The sequence below is a fragment of the Carassius carassius genome, chromosome 32 (genome assembly GCF_963082965.1).
Source record: "Carassius carassius chromosome 32, fCarCar2.1, whole genome shotgun sequence".
In the NCBI taxonomy this organism is placed as follows: domain Eukaryota; kingdom Metazoa; phylum Chordata; class Actinopteri; order Cypriniformes; family Cyprinidae; genus Carassius; species Carassius carassius.
In genome coordinates, this window is record NC_081786.1 from 1369314 (window position 1) to 1385953 (window position 16640).

The window sequence follows — 16640 nt, forward strand, 5'->3', positions numbered from 1 at the left end:
ACAGCTTCTAAAGAAAACAAGATCAGATTCTACAGACAGAGAACCCAACAGCAGCAAATGTCAGCTTTCATTCATTCAAACAAACAAACAAACAGGAAGTTCTCAAAAAACCTGAATGCCATTATATGAATGCATTCACTGTAATGCAATTAGAGGTTACAGTTTAGCAAACATGAACGAGAGTGAGGGTGAATGCAAAACAGAAACGGCCAAAATTCACATCAGATGCAGGTGAATCGTAAAACAATAACTAGTTCTCAAGTGTTTTATTGATGTTTTATATTTATTTACAGACAGTCATATCACAAAGCTGAACCGAAGCAATCATTTCTCAAGAGTTTAACAAAAGCTTTGAACAATCTCGAGTCTAAGGCCGCTGTGTTGGCAGAAACTTTGAGGCGATATTATGATTATTTTCTCATTTTCTGAAGTTAAATCATGGTGGAGGCTTCAGGCTTTCTTCTTGTCTTTCCTAGGGGCTGTGTATGAGGAAGTGCGATGCTCTTTTCTGTCGTATTTGTCGTGGCCTTCTCTGTGGAAGAATGAAAGACAACTTTCACACGCTGCTCATTTCACTCAAGATCTCATGGAAAATGATTCCTGAATGAGATTCAGATGAAACATTATAAATCTGACCGGGGAAGATGTGGCATAACCGTTCAGAGTAAAAATAAACATGCTTTGGTAAATCATATTTCACATTACAATATGAGATAGTAAGTCATAATACTTACTGACATAAAATAAAATCATTATTATGATTTACCAAACATTATATGAACATTTAAGTCATAATTTCAACTTTTTATGTCATTATTATGACTTGCTTAGGTCTCATTTGGTAATTATGACTTTTTATCTCATAATTATAACTTGTTTTGACTTTCACAATTATGTCATAATTATGACTTTTTTGATAACACATTTTTATTTCATATTTTATGAATAACTATATCATAGTTATTTTTAAAGTCATATTTATGACTTTTCAACATTTCATGTCATAATTATGAGTTTTTACTTTTTTGATAACAACTTTGTCTCATACTTTAACTATATCATAACAATAATTTTTAAAGTCATATTTATGACTTTTCAACTTTTTTTGATAATTACGTCTTTTTATCCCATAGTTATGGCTTAGTAAAACAATTTCGACATTATATCACAAAGTTATGACTAACTATATCATAATTATGTTTTTCATGTCATGATTATGACTTTTTTATCTTATAATTATAACTTAGTATATTATGTTTTGACTTTCATAATTGTCTTTTCAACCTTTCATGTCATAATTATGACTTTTTTGATAACATTTTATTTCATATTTTATGAATAACTATATCATAATTATTGTTAAAGTAATATTTATGACTTTTCAACTTGTCATGTCATAAATAATACTTTTTTGATAATAAAGACTTTTTATCTCATAGTTATGGCTTAATATATCAATTTCGACATTATATCAGAGTTATGACTAACTATATCACAATTATGTTTTTCCATGTCATAATTATGACTTTTCAACGTTTATAAGCTTATTATTGGATAATTTAGATTTTTTTTCTCAAAACAGACTTGTCAATTAGTAAGACTTCCTGTCAACTTTATATTTAATAGTTGTGTAAATCATAGCAATGAAAATAATTAGTACATAATTATTATTTCTATAATATCGACCTTTTTGTCATAACTATGACTTTTTATTCTTATTATTATATGTCTTTTCAACATTTAATGTCACAATTATGAGTTTTTGACTTTTTTAATAACAACTTTGTCGAATACTTTATCACTAATTATATCATAATAATAATTTCTAAAGTCATAATTATGACTTTTCAACTTTTTTTGATAATTACGTCTTTTTATCTCATAGTTATGGCTTAGTATAGCAATTTCGACATTATATCACATAGTTATGAATAACTATATCATAATTGTGGTTTTTATTACATAATTATGACTTTTCAACTTTTGTAAGCTTTTCTCAAAATAGAAATAAGATTTCCTAAATTATGATTGATTTTGTCATAATTATAACTTAGTATATCATGGTTTTCATGTCATAATTATGACTTTTCAACAATCTTTTTTATAATTATGACTTTTTTCTCAAAATAAACATGTGTCAATTAGTAAGACTTCCTGTCAACTTTATATTTCATAGTTATGTAAATCATACCAATGAAAATAATTAGTACATCATAATTTTGACTTATTATACCATAATCATGACGTCAACATTTGATGTCAGAATCATGACTTTTAATCCCATAATTATGGCCTTTTATCTCAAAATTATGAATTAATATTTCTGTAATACTGACCTTTTGTCATAATTATGACTCATAATTTCGACCTTTTTTATCTCATAATTATAACTTTCCAACCTTTCACGTCATAATTATGAGTTTTTGACTTTTTTGCTAATGACTTTATCTCATATCTTATGACTAACTATCTTATAACAATTATTTTAAGTCATATTTATGACTTTTCAAACTGTCATGTCATAAATATAACTTTTTTTGACTTTTTATCTCATAGTTATGGCTTAGTATATCATTCTCGAAATTATATCACATAATTATGAATAACTATATCATAATTCTTTTCGACTTTTATTAATCTTTTTATTTGATAGTTATGACTTTTCATTATCTCATAATAGACTTGTGTCAATAAGAATTCATATGTCAACTTTATATTTCATAGTTGTGTATATGATACCAATGACAATCATTTATATATCATAATTATGACGTCAACATTTGATGTTATAACCACGACTAACTGTTTGTCATAATTAGGACTTGTCTCATAGCTTTGACTTTTTTATCTCATAATTATGACTTAGGAATTTGACTTACAATTATGATTTACCAAAGCTTTGCTTTCTTTCTTACGAGCAAAGCATTGAAAATGTAAGGAATCATTTGCTAGAATATATTTCTTACAGAGCTAGAGGTCTGATGAGTATGAGTACTAGTCCTAGTGATGTTCATCTTAGTACACACTACTAAAAACAGCATGAGAAATGAGCCGAAAGTCACCTAAAGCAGCGAGCGCAGTACAGATCCCGCTCGCACGTGTGGCAGCGAATGACGGCGTCCTGATTACAGATGCAGCACCACGGCAGCTCTTCATCATCCTCATCATCACAGTCTCCATCGTCTAAGTGGCGGATCTGTGAGACCGCAGCTGCTGGCTTTGATTTAGACCGCGGCGCTGAGAGCTTCAACACAAACGGATAAATAATGCACCATTCAGAAGACATTGATTGGGTTGGAGACTCTCTGTCTGTCTTTAGCATGTGTTGGTGTGATGCACACGTGTGTAGGGCTGTTACCGCTGTTTTCCTGCTGGACGTGTCCTTCTCTCTGTTCATCGGGCCGCTGATCTCTGGTGGGATGTTGTAGCCGCTGGCCTCATCTAGAGCTGCTTCCTCTGATAACTGAACAAGTGACAATGAAACACACACAGGACTCTTCAGACTGAGTTCTGATGGATCTGTCTGACCTCTGCTGGTTGTTATGAGAAGTGCGGCAGCTTTTCATTTCCTGACTATGATTTTTCGGCTTTTTGTCATAATTATGACTATTTATCTCATAGTTCTGACTTATGTTATAAATATGACTTTTCAGGTCATAGTTATGACTTAGTATTTCATAATTTTGAGCTGTTATATGTCAAGGTTTTTTTATTGTTATGTCCTAATTAAAAGACTATTTGTCTCAAAGTTGACTTAGCATTAAACCATAATTTTAAATTTATATCATAACTGATCTCATAGTTATGACTTAGAATAACTTTAACTTTGTCATCATTATTAATATTTATCTCATAGTTGACTCTGTATGTAGATTTCATTTTTTTTGTAATAATGACTTTTCTTTTTTACTTTTAAAACAAATTAGTATTTCATAACTTTGACCTTGTACCTCATAATTATGAAAATATAATTATGTTATAATTATGATTCTGTATGTCATTTTTTATTTCTATGTCAATAATTATGACTATATATCTCATTGTTATGATATTATTAAATTATGTAATTTTATAACTTTTTTCAATATGACTGTTCATATCTCATAGTTGACTTTGTAGGTCATAATTTCGACTTTCCATCTCATAGTTATGAATTCACAGTCATATTTATTTTACTTTTATGTAATAATTATGACTATTTATCTCTGTTGACTTAGAATCATAATTTTGACTATGATAGGACTTAGAATATCTTAAATCTAACTTTATCTCATAGTTATGACTTAGTATTTCATAATTTTGAGCTGTTATATGTCATGCTTTTTTATTGTTATGTCCTAATTAAAAGACTATTTGTCTCACAGTTGACTTAGAATTAAACTATAACTTTAGGTTTATATCATAATTGATCTTATTTGACTTAGAATTTCATTTTGTTTAACTTTGTCATCATTACTATTTATCTCATAGTCGACTTAGTATGTACCTTTTTTTGTGCAATTATTACTTTTGTTTCACTTTTAAAACAAATATTAGTATTTCATAATTTTGACCTTGTACCTCATTATGACAATCATATTTTATGTTATAATTATGACTTTGTATGTCATTTGTTATTTCTAGGTCAATAATTATGACTATTTATCTCATTGTTTTGACTTTTTTCATTATAACAGTTTATCTCATAGTTGACTTTGTGTCATAATTTCGACTTTCCATCTCATAGGTACGACTTAACAGTCATATTTATTTTACTTTTATGTAATAATTATGACTATTTATCTCTGTTTACTTAAAATCATAATTTTGACTATGATAGGACTTAAATCAAACTTTCTATCTCATAGTTATGACTTCAATTATCCCATAACTATGACTCGTTATCTCATAATTATGACTTATTAGATGTTTTAACGTGAAAACATGTTAGAATACACATAACTGTCCGAAGTTTGGGAATGATGACGTGATGAAAACGTGATAAATGAAAACTCTTAAATTTGAGCTGCTTCTTTGTATGGACATTAAGAAAAATTGCAATTCATGAATAAATTGAGTTCAGTGCATGCAAACTTCAGACTGACAAGATATTTTCATTTCTGCAATGACTTGCTGCACGAAAAAAAGTGATTAAACTTTCAGTGTAAACACGGTCTTCTCTGATTTCTAGTAGGAATCTTGTTTTGATAATATTAATCTCCCAGACCTGCTTCATCACCCTGCTGATGGCCTCTTCATCCGTCTCCTCGTCACTGTCAGGCTGCTGGAAATCTGACTGTCCGACTGAACAAACACAGAAACACTGCTGTATTACGCAGCTATTTAAAGACATCATTCAAAATGCATTGAACTTCCATTAATACAATGGAAAATTAATTGATTAAAAAGTTTGATCTGTATATTAAGATATGATTGGATAAAACCTGCTCTCTCCTACTTTCTCCTGTAATGCATCCTTGATGCTTCATCATAAAAATCTAAAGTCAAAATTCGAGAAAGTATGAGATTTTAATCGTGAAGAGAAATTATTATTATTTTTTTTTTACATGCATTAATAAAATTATCACTTTTAGACATTCTTTTAAAGTCGGCATTAAATTATAATTGAGCCCATTTATTTTTATAGTGCATGTGACTTTTTGTGAACACTTCATCTATGATTCTTTTCCACTATATATAGGTTTTTATTTTTTTAAGCCTTTTTTGACTGTTACCTTCATATTAATTAATGCATTATTTATTTATTTGAATAAAATTAAATTTAATCTGATTTAATCCAATGCAACATAATTAGTCAAATTATTATTTATTCCAATCAGATGTTTATATTTCGTTTTTGTAAGTAATTTTTTTATTTTAATTTTTTAACAGCAATTGGTCAAAGATGCCTAGAAAAGCCAACTTTAAGAAAGCAAATTGCATAAGAAAATGATTTTGATTTCACTCAACCTATTGGATGATGCACACTAATCTGGCATCCTTGCAATCTCACTCATTATTTTTCCAGTTAAGGACTTCAGACTTGACTCAGTGAGCACTGAAGTGGATGTGAACGCACCCTGCTCAGGATCTCGTCCCTGCAGGAGAGCCAGTCTCTTGTTCATCTCCAGCATCTGCTGCTGGTTGTGTTTGTCTTTCTTCAGCTCCTGCATGGCCTCCTCAAGGACACAGCTCTTCTCCGCCTCCAGCTGTTTGATTGACAGCTCGCCGTCATCCACGTTCTCATTCACACCCCAGACTTCTTGTTTATTAAGATCGTTTAATGGTCTGTCTGTATCTACACAATTCAGAGAACACAGATACTTTCCCCAGTTAAACAATCACAGTAAGACACATAACAAGTTTCCTGAAATATTACGATTAAATATGCAAATGATCTAATTAAATATGCACATACATTTCCAGGAAAGAATTCTAAACATTGTATCAAGCCAAGTTTCCAAAATTCTTTCCTTCAGGTTTTTACAGAATGGATTTTGCCTCTTTTTAATCACTCCACAAATCAGAAAACACCGTCAAACGAAATACAGTTTCACCGTGATTTAGTGATCAAATAAAATGGGAACGACCCCCTACAATAAGTGTTTTATTTTATTTTACATTTTAGTTAACAATGATAACCCCAGATGTATTATTATTATTATTATTATTAGTTGAGAATATTTTGAATGTTTTATGATGATGATTTGATTAAGAGTGTTGCCTATTAAAAATATTATAAATTAATATTAATATTATTTTGAAAATTTTTAGTTTCTATTAATTCACATTATTATATTTTTCCACTTACTATAGTATTTATTTTCTTATTAAATTATTTTATTTTTTTGTTTTAATCTATTTTCATTTCATTTAATCTAACATAATATAGTCTAGTTTTTATTTATTCTAATAAATGTTTTATATTTTTGCATATCATATATATATATATATATATATATATATATATATATATATATATATATATGAAATGCAAAAATATAAAACATTTATTAGAATAAATAAAAATTAGACTATATTATGTTAGATTATATTAGACTATATTATGATATATTTATATATATATATATATATATATATATATATAAATAAAAATATATAATAAATAATAAACATAAAAAATAAATAAAATACAATAAAATAAAAAAATTTTTTCAATAAAATAACATAAAATAAAATAAAAAGTTTGGTGTATGAAAAATGCTACTGAAGTGCAGAGAAAACTCCCAGTCTTTAAAAATATGAATTGTAACTGAAATTCACTGATGCAATAGACAAACTGCAATACAATAACTACTTAAATTCATATTTTGAATTCTTTCCCCTAGTCTTAAATAAAAACAATGCTTTTGCGTCAACCACCACAGTAAAATAATCATAACATATGATGCGGTGACGCTTACTCCTAATCTAATATTCATTGTTTAATAAACTCAGGATGCTTAATCATTTATCTTGTGTCATGAAATCAATTTGAATATGCACTATGAAATTGCAATGCATTATTCATCATAAAACTAAATGGGGATATTAAAATTCTTAACTGAAAAGGTATATAAATATGCAATTATAAATGCTGAAAGTACCCTCTGAAGACGTCTGCTGGTTATCAATAGCAACTTCTTCCGTCATCTGTGAGATCAGATCATTGGTCTGCTCCGTCTGAGTCCTGCTGTCGGCCGGCTGATGAACCTGCACACATTAAACATCAGTGCTGCATCATTCATGGGGAAACTCTTCTCAAGAGCGTTTCTGGTGATGGCTGATATTGAATTACAGGCCGTGGGGCTTGAGCGGGCGAGGGTCGTCCCTGAAGCGCAGCCAGACGCTCCTCCATGTCTTTAGCAGACGGCATGGACTGAAGCGGGGCTTTTAAAGCAGCGAGACGAGACTCCAGCTCCTTCTCTGATGGGATGGACTCTGATAACACTGAGACACACATCAGTGAAACAGAAGGTCATTGGGTTTGTTTAATCTTCTGTTATTTATTTAATTGCTTTGAGAAAGCCACTTTTAAAGGCGCTGTACTAGCGATTAATCGCGATTAATCCAAAATAAAAGTTTTTGTTTACATAATATATGTATGTGTGCTATGTATATAAATTATTATTATATATATATATATATATATATATATATATATATATATATATATATATATATATAAATACACACACAAGCATGTATAAATTTCAGAAAAATATGTTATGTTTATATATTATGTATATTTATTTATAATATAAATTATATGAATATAAATATAAATATAGGCATGTAAATATTTTCTAAATATATACTGTACGTGTTTATATAAACATAATAAATATACACAAAACACAGATATATATTATGCAAACAAAAACATTTATTTTGTATGCGATTAATCACGATTAATCGTTTGACACCACAAATTTTTACCAGTTATTTTATTATCACTGATATACTAATATATTTTTATTAATTATTAAGTTTTTTATTTTTATATTTTTCATTTTCATTTAAATATTAGTTATTTTTGTAGTCGTGTTTTTATATGTCTATATAGTTAATCGTATTTAATATAAAAAATTTTATTGTATACTGTTTATTAATGTTTTATTAACTTAAACTGATAAAAAAAAATAGACATGTTGCCTTGGCAAATAGCTGAAATGAAATTATTAAAAGCTGACATAAAATATTAATATTATAAATATCCCTAAAATATTAATTGGAAAATATTCTGTTTCTATTGAGTTAACTTTATTTTCTTTTTTTCAATAAAATGTATTTATTCTAATCGAAATGTATTTTCCAATAAGTTTTATAATTTATTTTATAACTATTTTTCATTTTTTTTATTTTTTATTTATTTGTTTATTTTTTTATTGTTTTTATTTATTTATTTGCACTAAGCCCAGACCCCATTTTGAAAACCCCTGCAGATGATTTTATCCAAAGTGAATTGCATTGCATAAGTGCATTCAAGTTAAACATTTTTTTGAGATGCAAGAATCTAGTATAATCTTTTAACACTATATTTACATTTTTTGAGATGCACCTGTTGATGCATTATAGTTGCCTTTGGCAGATTAGAGCTGGATGATAATGAAGTTTAGATTATATGACCGATCAGAACGCAGATTTGGACAGATCTTACTTGGCTTGGTTTCCTCTTTCAGCTTGTTGAGTCGTTCTGCGATGATCTGGTCCTCTTTACTGAGTCCTCTGGTTGAAATCAGAATCACAGAGCTGTTTTTTCCTCCTGCAGGTCTTGAAGGCTGATTCTGCGGAGCTTGTTTAGCTTCGAGAGCAGCGACTCGCCTGTAAGACGCCACAGATCTGTGTTTTATTCCATTGATATAGAAATAATTTAATCAGATTCTGATTCTGACTTTTCTAGCAAGCAATTCTGACTTTTTTCTCACGCAATTCTGACTTTTTTCATGCAAGCAATTCTGACTTTTTTCTCACGTCAATAACTGCTGCATTTGAAACGTGAGGCTTACAGATTCTTACTTTTTGTAGTTTTCAGGTGGGGACCATCTTCCAGCATCAGTCTGCTTACCTGAACTGCACAGAAAGATCTGTCAGTAGTGCATTAGTGAATATATAACCAGAGTTTAAACCTGTGTTTGACTTCCAGACCTAGTTAAGTTTCCATAACACTGTTTGCAGACTTTCTGCTGGCTGTTTCCAAATTTTGGCACCACAATATTGAATGTCAGACATCCAGAGCAGAAAGAATGGCCACAGTTTCTACACCCCAACTGCAAAACCACAAAACCGATTCAAACATTTCAAATTAAGGTTGTGACTTGACTTAAGCTGTGTTTACATTCGCTAACCTCTTTTCTGAAGAGAGTGAACTTTGACGCACAGCCGTAACAACGGTTCTCCATATCGAGATTCTTCAGGGAAGCTTAAAAACACAGCGTGACACGAGAAAATAACATTTAGAAGCATAGATTTAGTATTTTTCTATCTATCAATTCCATTTCGCTTGAATCATAGCATGTAAACACAAGGAAGCGCTGTGATAACCTGGAGTTGCAGGGAAATGTAGTTTCCTCGGCCGCGACAATGAAAACTACAGTAGTTTTTAGAGGATTTATATATGCGGAAAAGTGTAGAGGGCTTTAAGATATTATCATAAATGACTGAAAGTACCTTAAAAATAATTTTGTATGGAACGATAAAAACTGTTAAACGTTAAACGGTGAAGTAAAACTCACTTTCCCAGCATGCAACACTACGGTCACGTTCTTGCGTATTGTCAGAATTCTTGAGAAAAGACAATACCTGTCAAAAACAACATCGCTATTACAATACAATCAATTTTTGTTTAAAAAAAAAACATAATAGTCGTTAGTTATTTTAGAGTAGCTCTAATTGGCTACCACAGTCACGTGAGCGGCTCGCCCAATCGGAATCTCTTTGGCGCGCTTCCGGTTTTTGTTCAAATGTCTTTGCTCAGTCAACGTGAACACGAAGAGACAACACAATCACACAAGAGCGAGAAAAATATCAAATAAACACACATTTGTGCATTTTTGCTTCGTAGACTCACGTGGTTTGTCGAAGAGAAGCATATTAAGGAGACTTCCGTCTGGGAACATGTAAGTTATATTTGATTTCTGCAACATTAACGTTATGTGTTTTGTTTTGACTAGAACTGTGTTCAATATCAAACGATCAGACGCTTTTCTGTGCTTTCACTGTGACTTTTCCCCACTATATACTGCTTTATTTCTTCAAGAGCCTTGATTTGATGCTTTTTAGGACATTGTGTTTACCTCACCATGTTCTTTATGAGTAAGTAAATATTTCAAGATGATAAGTGCCGTCTGTTATTGTTGTTCTAGATCAGATCTCCAGCCATGGCAGAGTGTGATGCTGAATGGGAATTGTGTAAAGAAAATATCCAGCCTTTGAAACAAGGCCGGAGTGTATCAGCCCTGCAGCAGGCTCTGTGTCAGCAGCAGGAGGGAAACCACATGGCCCTTAACCAGAAGAAGCAGTGAGTGAGGCTTGAATTAACCCGTTATCTGCCACTGAACCCACTGGCGGGCCCACTTGCCATTACATGTTTTAAAACTGAGATAAGCCTGGGTTATTTGGTAAACATGTTTTATGAAACAACCTCCTGTTCCTAAACCATTCATTGATGTTATTTTTCTTTTTTAGAGCGTTTGAGTCTGAGCTGCGGTTGTATGATGGAGACGATCCTCTAGATGTTTGGGACAGGTATGGATTATTACGATGACCGATGCATTGCATGTTGATGTCTGATGCATTTAGTCATTTAGCAGACGCTTTTATCAATCAAATCAAGAAAAGAGCAATGATATGCAAGTGTTGTAACAAGTCTCAGTTAGCTTAACTCCCAATTGCTTGTTATAAAGTCAGAATTACGAGATATGAACTTTATAAACAATCCTGAGAACATATCAGTCTCCTGCCCCCCTTCAAAATTGAACGTTAACTCGCAATTGCATGTTATAAAGTCAGAATTGCAAGAAAAAAAAAATCATAATCATGAGGAAAAAGTTGCAATAACCTTTTTTTTTTAATTCAGTGTTGGAAATGGGCTTCCATAGAATAGAGAGTGCTACAGTTAGAAGGTCAAATATATATAAATCGTTAGATATGAAAAATAAAATATGCAATTCATGCAAAATTCTTATTTTATGTTAATGCAGGTACATCAAATGGACAAAGCAGACGTATCCACAAGGTGGAAAGGAGAGTAATTTGTCCGTGCTTCTTGAAAGAGCAGTTACGCGCTTCACAGCTGACAAGAAATATCATAATGACGTTCGCTACATTGAGCTCTGGATCGAGTTTGTGAGTGACGAAGCGTCTAGATGAATATCCATATGGCATTACAGTGTTTTAAACATGTTTGTTTGTGTTTCCTCGCAGGCAGAGGGCTGTTCTGACCCCATGGACGTCTTCCGCTACATGCAAGCTCAAGGCATCGGAACCATGCGAGCCGCGCTTTACATCGCCTGGTCTGAAGAGTACGAGAAGAGAGGGAACACAAAGATGGCGGACAGCGTGTTTCAGGACGGCATCAAGTGTGGAGCAGAACCTGTGGAGAAACTGCATGCATTTCACAGGTTTGGAAGCTTCAGGCTTTACAGGGTTAAATCGGTGCATGCTATTCTAAAAATAGACAATTTTAACAATTCAGAAAAGCCTTGCACTAGATGTATTCCTGTTGATTGTATCGTCTCATCATGAGCCGTTGATCTCCAGAGCTCTGCAGGCTCGTGCGTGCAGACAGATGATGTCATCCATGACAGATCCACAGCGAGATGATGAAGATGATGATGATGATGAGCCTCAGCGAGCATCACTGGCCGAGCTTAAAGCCAAAGGGAAGAAAAAGGCTGTGGTTCCCATCAACCGAGTGAAAGCATCGGTCGGATGTGAGTAGAAACTTGAGTTGTTTCTGTGTGTTTAGCAGTAAACTCAGGAGTTTGTTGCGATCACGCTGTTTCTTCGTGTCAGATGCCCGCGGGCTTCAGTTTAAACAGCCGCTGGGGCCCAGACAGAACAGCCGGCTGGTGATTTTCGATGAGAATAAAGCTTCCGAAACTGAGCCGCAGGAGCCCAAATTTGAGATCTGGACAGCAACACCTACTGCCAGAGCCAAAGAGAATGAACAGAAGCCTGAGAAGTGGACCAACGTGAAGGTGCGAGCGCAGTATGATGATGTTTGAAGCAGACCGTGATCTGACAGATCATTAAAAGCTAGATGTTTAATTGCAGATGCCTCTGAAGTCAAGATCAGGCCTCAGCGTCGCCGTTCCTCCTCCTAAACCCAGCTTCCAGCCATTTGTGGAAGAGGACGACCAGCCTCCCGCTGTGTGAGTGTGACTCGGTTCAGCTCTTTATAATAGCACGCCATAATAAAGGGGGTTTAAACTGGGCTCTATGGGAAAGTTGAGAGGAAGAAAATTATTTTATACAATTTGATCAAGTACTTGAGTTGGAAAATGAAGTAAATCTTAAATTTTAGACATGTTTATAATAGAAAATTGGTCTTTATATACTAGATGCCTAGTATACTTTGTGTACTTTCAGAAGAGATTAATCTTATTTTGGGTCCGTGGTTTCTAAAAGATTGGATATGAATACATATTTTTTATATACGTTTTCTGTTTGCATTTTACTAATTTTATTATCATTTTATATGCCTTTAATTTTTTATTCAGTTTTAGTTTTTATTCTAGTACTTGAAATTAATCTTAATAAATATAAGAAATGTAGGTTTTAAATATTTCATTATTTTAGTTTCTAGTCATTTTATTTAAAGTAAATGGAGTGTGTATATATATATAATTTTTTTTTATTTTTATGGTTTGTTTTGAAAACCCTGTGCCAGTGTTATTTCAGTATCATTAGAGTATTATTATAATTATACGTTATATATAGAAAAAATATTAATAGTTTAATATATTGTTTTTATTAATTATTATTTCTGTTTTAGTTATGTTAGTACTCTAAGTTAACCTCAACAAAAATGTGGAATGTTGCCTTAATTTAAAACTTTTTTTTAAAAAAATATTTCACTTAAGTTAATGTCTATTTTGTTTAGTTTTCGTTTTGGTTAATGATAATGCACTAATAAATGGACACAATAATAAGACAAGGCATATGCATAATAAGTGCATGTGTTCATGTGCTTATAGTTTCCGTGTACTGACCTCATTCCCGTTATTTTTCCCCGCAGGACTCCGTGTAAAATCAACCCGGCGGTGAACTCGGTGCTGTCGGCCAGGAAGCCCTGCAGGCCGGAGCAGACGCCGCTGAAGATGCTGCAGGAGCGGATGCAGCTCCAGACGCAGGAGGATGGGAAGAGTCGAGAGCAGAGCATGTACTGCAGAGAGCTGCTCTACAGCGGAGCCAGCGAATTCTGCTTCGAGGAGCTGCGGGCCGAGCGCTACCGACAGAGAAACGCTCACAAACTACAGACCAAACCTGAGGAAACCCATGCAAACTGAATCTAGAGCGCATCTTAGATGACTGTAAAAGTAGGCAGCTCACTCATTATTAGTTGTGTTTAACCATTCCTGTGTTTTTGTACATACTTTTTATTTTGTATATACATACTTTTTGTAACGCCACATTGTATTGGGGTGTTTTTTTTTGCATGTTGCAAGACTAGCTTTTATGAAAAGGCATTATATTGTCTTTTGTTTGTATGAAGTAATTAATGCTTCAATAAATCCATCTGATTCCATATCATCAAACTGCTTTTGTACTTTGTTGCAGACACACACACACACCATCAGCAGAGTTTACTTGGAAGAAGATTATTAAGTCATTTGTGGGATATAATAGTTTTTTATTGCACAATGCACAAACACTGCAGGGTGAGTTACACACTTATGATCAATATGCAATTCAATGTCTATATTTTATTAATTTTTATTTAAGTACTTTAACTATACTAAATTGAGAAATGCAGCCTTGGCAACTAGCATTTTCTAACGATTTAGTAAAAAAAAAAAAGATTTTGGTTTCATTTATATTTTAGCAAGACTATATTGTTTTTAATTATAATTGAGTTTGTTTTTTATTTATTTTATTATTTTCTGTTTACACAAGTTTTTAGTAATTTTTTTTTGTGTTTTAGTCATTTGTAGGTTTTTTAAATTTCTTTTTATTTTAGTGTTAGTTACTGAAGTAAAACTCAAATTATTCCTTGGCAACTAGCCCTTTCTAAATATTTTATTTCAGTTACTGTTTATTTTATGTAAAAGAAAAATATATATTTTTTATGCTTTTAGTTTTAGAAACGCCTCCATTGTTTTAGTATTCTAAAATATATTATTACATATATAAGTGAAAATACATGTTTTTTTTTTATCCTCACTTTTTTATTTTTATATTTTTTGAAAACTCCAAAACTGTTCAAATATCTCTCACCTGTTCAGCGTTGATTAAACGTTCATTTATTATTATAAAATACTTTAGAAGTGTAAACATGCAGTATATCAAATTAAAAGTAAAAACAGAGCGGGTTGTATATGATCTGACTCATTAAATTATATGTAAACATCAGTGTTGGGGAGTAACTAGTTACATGTAACGGCGTTACGTAATTTAATTACAAAATTATTGTAACTGTAATTAGTTACAGTTACTACGAAAAAATGAGTAATTAAATTACAGTTACTTATGAAATTTTTAACGATTACAAAGGGGATTTTATTTGAATATTTACACACATCCACCTACAGATTTAACTGATTTCTTTCCCAAATTGCACTGACTATTCTGAGACATACCGCCCTAATAATTTCCGGGATGCGGAAACACAGTCTGGTTCGTAGAATCCAGTCATAAAAACGGAATACCTAACGCGGACGGAATATGCCACATTTTGGATGACTAAATCAAAAGTAGGTCAGTACACTTGAATCAAAACATGACATGGACTAGTGTCTGTGAATATTAAGCCCCACAAATGCAATATATGACTTGCACATTCTGCGTGTCTGTGGAAATCAGGCGCGGTCTGGACACCGGGAGAACCGGGACAATTCCCGATGGCCTGGCAGCCGATTTTGCCCCACTATTTAATATCATTATTGTATAATTGCCTGCCGAATGTACTAAAGCGATCACTTGCAAATCCGCCATTTGATAATTAAATCTCTAATAAATCATGAATTGTTATTAGTCATGACTCGCGCGCTCTCCGCCAAACGGTTTGGATCAGACTCCGAGTAATCAATGCCAGAGAGAGAGAGAGAGAGAGAGAGAAAGAGAAAGAGAAAGAAAGAAAGAATAGAGTGGACAGCTGGAGCAGAGAAGCAGAACTACTGTTCAGTGTTTCAGGTCAGTTTCATCTGTAAAGATGCTTTTTTGTCTTTGTTTTTTTATTTAATTAATCAAGCAGCAGCACGTTGCTCATCAGTCATCACTCAAAATACTATATAAAGGACATCATTATTATCTGTTGTAATGTTACAGTAGTAATTTAGCTGAAAAAAATTCAGATTTTTTTTATAGGTTTAGGGGGAGCTACGACAGACAACAACACAACCCTTACGAAAATTAACGTTTTAATATTTAACTATAAATCCAGAGAAAATGGTTACTATTGTTTAACTGTGATAACCAAAAATTTACAATTATTTTACAAATGTATTTATTTAAAAATAAATACAAATCCATTTGCAAAAAAAAAAAAAAAATTACTCAAGGTTATTTTACTTTTATATAGGCTAATAAAAGCATGGTTGATTTTTGTAAGGGAAAAATATGGATTATATATAGGATTTTTCTATAAAGATATTGTAGTATTGTAGAGTATTGTATTGTAAAGTATAGTTTTGTTCAATCTTGAGTATTAAAGTCATGAGAGAGATGCATAACAGGGCAAAATAAAGAAACTGAAGAGAAAAATGGAAGTGAAGGTGCAGTTCAGGAGAGAACTTTTAATTATTTTGCATGTCCCCAAATTAAAGATTTAAAATAGATAAAAAATAGTTTTGTCCATGAATTTGTTTGTATGAGTTTGAATTTTCCAGTCTGAATGTTTTTCCCAGTCTGCCCCTCCTGTAAATTAATGGCAAAGACATGGTTTCATTTACTACACATAGGCCTACTGAAGCTCGCAGTGTTTTCAACCTCTGCCATCT

At 32.0% G+C, this 16640-nt stretch overlaps 2 protein-coding genes across 3 annotated transcripts; one reads left to right on the forward strand and one right to left on the reverse strand.

The window, feature by feature from the left end:
• Positions 1–250: 250 nt before the first annotated feature.
• Positions 251–10018, reverse strand: LOC132112351 (abscission/NoCut checkpoint regulator-like). 2 transcript variants are annotated; one of them, XM_059519792.1, is made up of 11 exons: positions 9828–10018; positions 9628–9749; positions 9499–9552; positions 9140–9303; positions 7778–7929; positions 7587–7692; positions 6059–6277; positions 5207–5283; positions 3359–3463; positions 3063–3244; positions 251–532 (listed from the first exon to the last, which is right to left on the reverse strand). In XM_059519792.1, the coding sequence occupies exons 1-11, from the start codon at positions 9879–9881 to the stop codon at positions 451–453; spliced, it is 1317 nt and encodes a 438-aa protein (XP_059375775.1). In that variant the 5' UTR covers positions 9882–10018; the 3' UTR covers positions 251–450. The 2 variants fall into 2 exon arrangements, with proteins under 2 accessions (XP_059375775.1, XP_059375776.1); XM_059519793.1 differs by lacking the exon at positions 9828–10018 and having other exon boundaries at positions 9489–9552.
• Positions 10019–10439: 421 nt separating this feature from the next.
• On the forward strand, positions 10440–14232 carry bub1bb (BUB1 mitotic checkpoint serine/threonine kinase Bb). Its single transcript, XM_059520956.1, has 9 exons — positions 10440–10598; positions 10845–10999; positions 11167–11226; positions 11682–11826; positions 11905–12101; positions 12241–12413; positions 12496–12680; positions 12757–12854; positions 13721–14232. The coding sequence occupies exons 2-9, from the start codon at positions 10860–10862 to the stop codon at positions 13989–13991; spliced, it is 1269 nt and encodes a 422-aa protein (XP_059376939.1). The 5' UTR covers positions 10440–10598; positions 10845–10859; the 3' UTR covers positions 13992–14232.
• Positions 14233–16640: the final 2408 nt, after the last annotated feature.